At 51.1% G+C, this 4,425-nt stretch overlaps 1 protein-coding gene and 1 non-coding gene across 2 annotated transcripts; both read right to left on the bottom strand.

Moving 5' to 3' along the window:
- Positions 1-727: 727 nt before the first annotated feature.
- Imp4 (IMP U3 small nucleolar ribonucleoprotein 4) lies at positions 728-4,364 on the bottom strand. Its single transcript, XM_010603122.3, has 10 exons — positions 4,216-4,364; positions 3,862-4,001; positions 3,672-3,780; positions 2,540-2,623; positions 1,850-1,959; positions 1,639-1,771; positions 1,408-1,562; positions 1,241-1,335; positions 1,060-1,133; positions 728-965 (listed from the first exon to the last, which is right to left on the bottom strand). The coding sequence occupies exons 2-10, from the start codon at positions 3,862-3,864 to the stop codon at positions 853-855; spliced, it is 876 nt and encodes a 291-aa protein (XP_010601424.1). The 5' UTR covers positions 3,865-4,001; positions 4,216-4,364; the 3' UTR covers positions 728-852.
- On the bottom strand, positions 3,235-3,384 carry LOC117283722. Its single transcript, XR_004514752.1, has one exon. It is a non-coding gene; the product is annotated as a small nucleolar RNA SNORA26 (small nucleolar RNA).
- Positions 4,365-4,425: the final 61 nt, after the last annotated feature.

Here is a 4,425-nt window from a genome sequence, read left to right as displayed (position 1 = left end):
GGTCAAAGTCGCATCCCAGCTCTCCCATTAAATGAGTCCCTGGCCCTCCTTCTCAAGTCCTCTCAGAATAAGGGCTTCTGGACCTTTCCACGGATCATCCAGATGGCACCTGTCACCTTACACTATCTGTCATTCAGCTTTCAGTACACCAATGCAGAGGCCTCCCAGGTCTTCATCCTGCCCATCTAAACATGTCTCCTCACAGAACTCTTCCTGTGTGGACTTCTTGTTGCCACTCTGCTTAAAACCAGGGCCCAACGGTACATGGAGGAAATGTGGGCAGAGAGGGCGTGGGTAGGAAGAGGCCGAAGGGGAGCTGACCTCCTGGTGTGGAAGCGCCTCCACGGGAAAGACAGAGGTAGGGGCCCTTTGGGGCTACCACGACTAGTAAATGGAAGGAAGGCTTAACCACTTACCTAGGACGGGAAAGGGGTCTCACTGAACAGAGCCTAGCCCGGCCTGGCCCACTCACGTGGAGTCAGCGTGCTGCCAGCAACAGAACCTCACCTTATCATCTGCAGCCACCCCAGTGAGTACTCACAAGGCCTGACTCCTGAGGCTATGTCTGCACCAAATCTTCCAGAGGTGAACTAGTAACCCTATGGTGATTTAAGACCTGACATACCTCAAAGCCATCAGGTCCCCCACCCGAGAAGACTCTAAGGGCTTTGTCTTTCAGGCTTGGCTGACAGCAGCCCCACCCTAGCCACTCAGAGGCATGCAGGCAGTGTGACACAGAGGGTTTATTTTGGCTGTATATCCGCCCATTACCCCACACCTGGGCTCAGCAAGCCCGTGTGTGACAAGTACCCACTTCCGTTTCCAAGTCCACACCCTGGCTGGCCAGCGGGCTCACTCAGCACTCAAGAACACTCTCTTGCGTGAAGTGTTTGTATAGGGGTGCCAGCGCCACTCCACGTCTGCTGTAGCCTCTTGCTCCAGTGTACCCAGGCGAATCATGTACACTGCAGAGAGAGAGAGAGCGAGGGACATTATCACCTGCACAGAAACCTCTACTCCATTGACTTCCCTATGTGTGGAAAAAAGCCCCAAACTTACACTTCAGCTCAAAGCGAGGCCCGACCTCCGTCAGTTCTATGTTGCGGTGGTCGGTCTTCTTGTAGACATGGTGCCTGAGAAGCCAGAGTAGGAGTATGGGTTGGAAGTAGCTACAGATCAGCCATAGCAGTGCAAAGGACACAGGTCACAGGAGCAACTCAGGCCGAACCCATGGACCCACCGGAATGAGATGTAATCGTCCTGATTTGCAAAGGTAATAACCCGGTGGGTGTCATCTTTGGGCACAGGGAATAGGTAACGCAGGATGTCAGAGACCTGAAGCACAGGGAAAAAGTGGCAAATGCTTGGCCTAGTCCCTAGCCCTCACCCCAAGATCCCCAGACTTACCCGTTTGCCCAGGCGAGAGGAGAAGCCATGGAAGATGAGATGAGGCTTAGCCTCTGACATGGTTCCCAGGTCTGGGATGTCATGCCGCATGACAACATTACACAGTGTGAAGTAAGCAGTGGGGCCAAATGGCAGGTGGCTGACAATGAGTCCCACTGTGGAGGCCAGGCAGGCGGTCAGAGACAATGTCTCAGGCCACTCCCAGCCTTCTATCTGTCCCACCAACCTTACCCGGTGTGCCTCGATGTTCATGGACAACTAAGAGGTCAGTGACCCCGTTGGCTTTGCAGGCTCTCACCAGTGCCCCCACCTCATGTCGGCCTCTGTTCATGCGCTGGGCACCAGGGAACACCAGCTTCAGTTCCTACACATGACGACAGTGTCCCATTAGGCTGGGGCCACTGATGCCAGGCATCTCCTCTCATTGCCTGCCAACTGGTACCTTTGCAAACATCTTCAGGCGGGAACTGGGATCTCGGGAGGTAGTGATCATAATCTTGGGATCCTCAACCCCTGCCCATCGATATTCATCATCAACATGGCTGGTCACACCTGTCAGGAGCACAAGGTGCAAGAATGTGACACTGTCTTGAAATGCTACCTGGAAGCAGCAGATCTGTTTGAGAAAATATTCAATGATGTGAACATGCCATACTCATACTGGTCAAGAGGGCAGCCATCAGCCCACTGGTTACAAGTACAAAGAGACCTGAGGAATGGAATCTCAGTGTTTGGAAGATTTTGCTGAGACCTACTTTCTGTCACAACAAATACCTATAATGTTTATGATGCCTACTTGTTGAATAATGCAATGAATAAGACATCTGGGCACTAAAGATGTGGTGTGCTGGGGATACTATCCTGCCCTGGTGGACGCTGCAGTGGGAACGACAATAAAGAAAGTGAGATTAAGTGGAGGAGCTCTACTGTGTTTCACAAATAAACTGGAAGTACTGAAGGAAAGCCCCTGTGGTGCCACCTGTACAGGCATAAAAGCTTCTAGAGGACAGTTCAGGAGCAGCTGCCATGGACAGTTTTCTTAAGTGGGGAAGTGCCCTTTGTGTCTGGGAAGGGAATGGATGCCACTGGGCAGAGGAGTCAGCTCAGTGTTGGGAGTTACACTGTATAGTACCTTCACCTCCGGCGTCATCAAACTCCAGGGACTTCTGTAAGGCCAGAGCCTCCCGGCGTAATTCAGTGGGAATGATGCGGTTTTCTGCAGGGAAAAGACAGAGGGGCGAAGTGAAAACCAAGTAAGAAACCCTCAGTTTATATCACACTTAAGCAGGAAAAAAAATTTTTTTCCAGCTATGATCCCAGATAGGATCCAAAAAGGAGTTTCATAGCCTCTTTGTTACCAGCCACTTAAGACTCATACTCAGGTTTGCCTTCTGGAAGCTGACCAAATCAGAGAAGGCTATATATTTGGGTAAAAAGGAAAAATATATTTAAAGTCAGCTCTCAGCAGATGGAGGGGCCCATATTTCTCAAATCACCATCTCAGGCTGGGGATTTAGCTCAGTGGTTCTGCTGCCTGCCTTGCAAGTGCAAGGACCCGAGTTCGATTCCCAGTACAAAAAACAAACAAAAGAAAACCCTTCCAATCACCATCTCACCATCCACAGGTGGGCAAGGTCTTTACAATACGGAATAGAGGGGAAGGGGAACACAGAGAGATACAGAAATGCACATGTCCACATTTATCACTTTTGGCGGTCTTCAACTTCTGTTCCCTTTCCTGTGGAAAGGATACTGGGCTCCAGGTTTCCTCTTGTCAGCACCTGCATACTCTAGTTCATTCATCTGGGTTCCTCGAGGAGCCCACCTTTTTCTGAAGGAAAACCAAACCAAACCAAACCAATCCTAACTTTTAAAGTTCCATTTTGCAGTGACAGATACACCTTTGGGTTTTACAGAAGCTTCCTTTATCTTCCTGTGTTAGCCTCTTAAGGCACTGTATCAACCTGAAAAGGGTATGGATGGCTGGGAGGTAGGTCAGCCGCACAGCACCTGCCTGGCAAGCAAGAGGTCCAGAGTTCGATCTCCGGTACCAAAAAGTGAGGGACAGGGTGGGGAAGGGCGATCAAGCTGTAAAACTTGGAAATGCGGCGTAAGTGACAAATAATTAGTACCAACACACGAAAGAAACACTGAAAAGCCAGCAGGAAGCCCCAACAGGCAAGGAAAACAGCAGGTAAATATCGAAAATACGTGAGCCACAGTAATACACGTTTTCTTGGCCCGCCGGGGCCAGGCAGCTGTACCTTCCAGAGCGCGCCGGACCTTCTCCTTCCTTTCCTGAGCGGTGCACTGCGCCTCCTCGCGGGCCTTGCGGTACAGGTATTCGCGGCGCAGGCGGGCCTCGCGACGCAGCTAGACAAAAAAGGAACAGCTAGCCAGATCAGTGCGAACGACTCTGGAGGACCAGAGTCCCAGGCTCAGACATCTCCTTACCATCCTGAGGGCTGCTTCCACGTGAGTCTGGAACTACTGGTGTCACCAGCGTCTGGTAGCCCTCGCTTCCGCCCTCAACCTGGAGGCTTCACGGCGGAAGTCGTCATAAAGGCGCGACCCAGTTCCTCAGAGCGTGGTCGCTGGAGAAACCAATAAACTGTATTACGTTTTCACGTGGCTTCCCGCAGCCTTTAGTAAAGATGTCTGCCCACAGCCTCACTGTTGGCTACTTCGGGGGAGAATGGCCAATTTGTAAGCCGGTGAACAGCTAAAACAACCACAATTGTGGCTCGAAACAGCCATCAAGTGTAGAAACGGCACAGCGAATAACTGTTAGTCTTACAGAATGTGTACCTTCCAAAACTGTTTAAAGCCGTTGCTCCATTTAAAAAGTTGCCATCCAGCTTTGTATTCTTCCATAGGCTGCCTTTAAAGTTTTAAAAATTCATAGCTTCTGGAAGCGATAGGAACCAACCTTTACAACCACCCCCCAGACAGTCGGTTGACCGGCTACTTGGGACTAACAGGAGCTATAGGTTGCTCCGCGTTGCTTGGGGGGGGGGG

The sequence above is a fragment of the Fukomys damarensis genome, unplaced genomic scaffold (assembly GCF_012274545.1).
Source record: "Fukomys damarensis isolate Sample0158 unplaced genomic scaffold, DMR_v1.0_HiC HiC_scaffold_29, whole genome shotgun sequence".
NCBI classification, from domain to species: Eukaryota; Metazoa; Chordata; class Mammalia; order Rodentia; family Bathyergidae; genus Fukomys; species Fukomys damarensis.
This window is presented reverse-complemented; position numbering and strand designations above follow the sequence as displayed.

What these genes read in the sequence shown, in the direction of transcription:
- Imp4 (XM_010603122.3), bottom strand. An exon ending in TGATGACGCCGGAGGTGAAG is followed by an intron (nt 1,960 to 2,539) that starts GTACTATACAGT and finishes TGCTCCTGACAG; the next exon opens with GTGTGACCAGCCATGTTGAT. An exon ending in GCCTGAAGATGTTTGCAAAG is followed by an intron (nt 1,772 to 1,849) that starts GTACCAGTTGGC and finishes CGTCATGTGTAG; the next exon opens with GAACTGAAGCTGGTGTTCCC.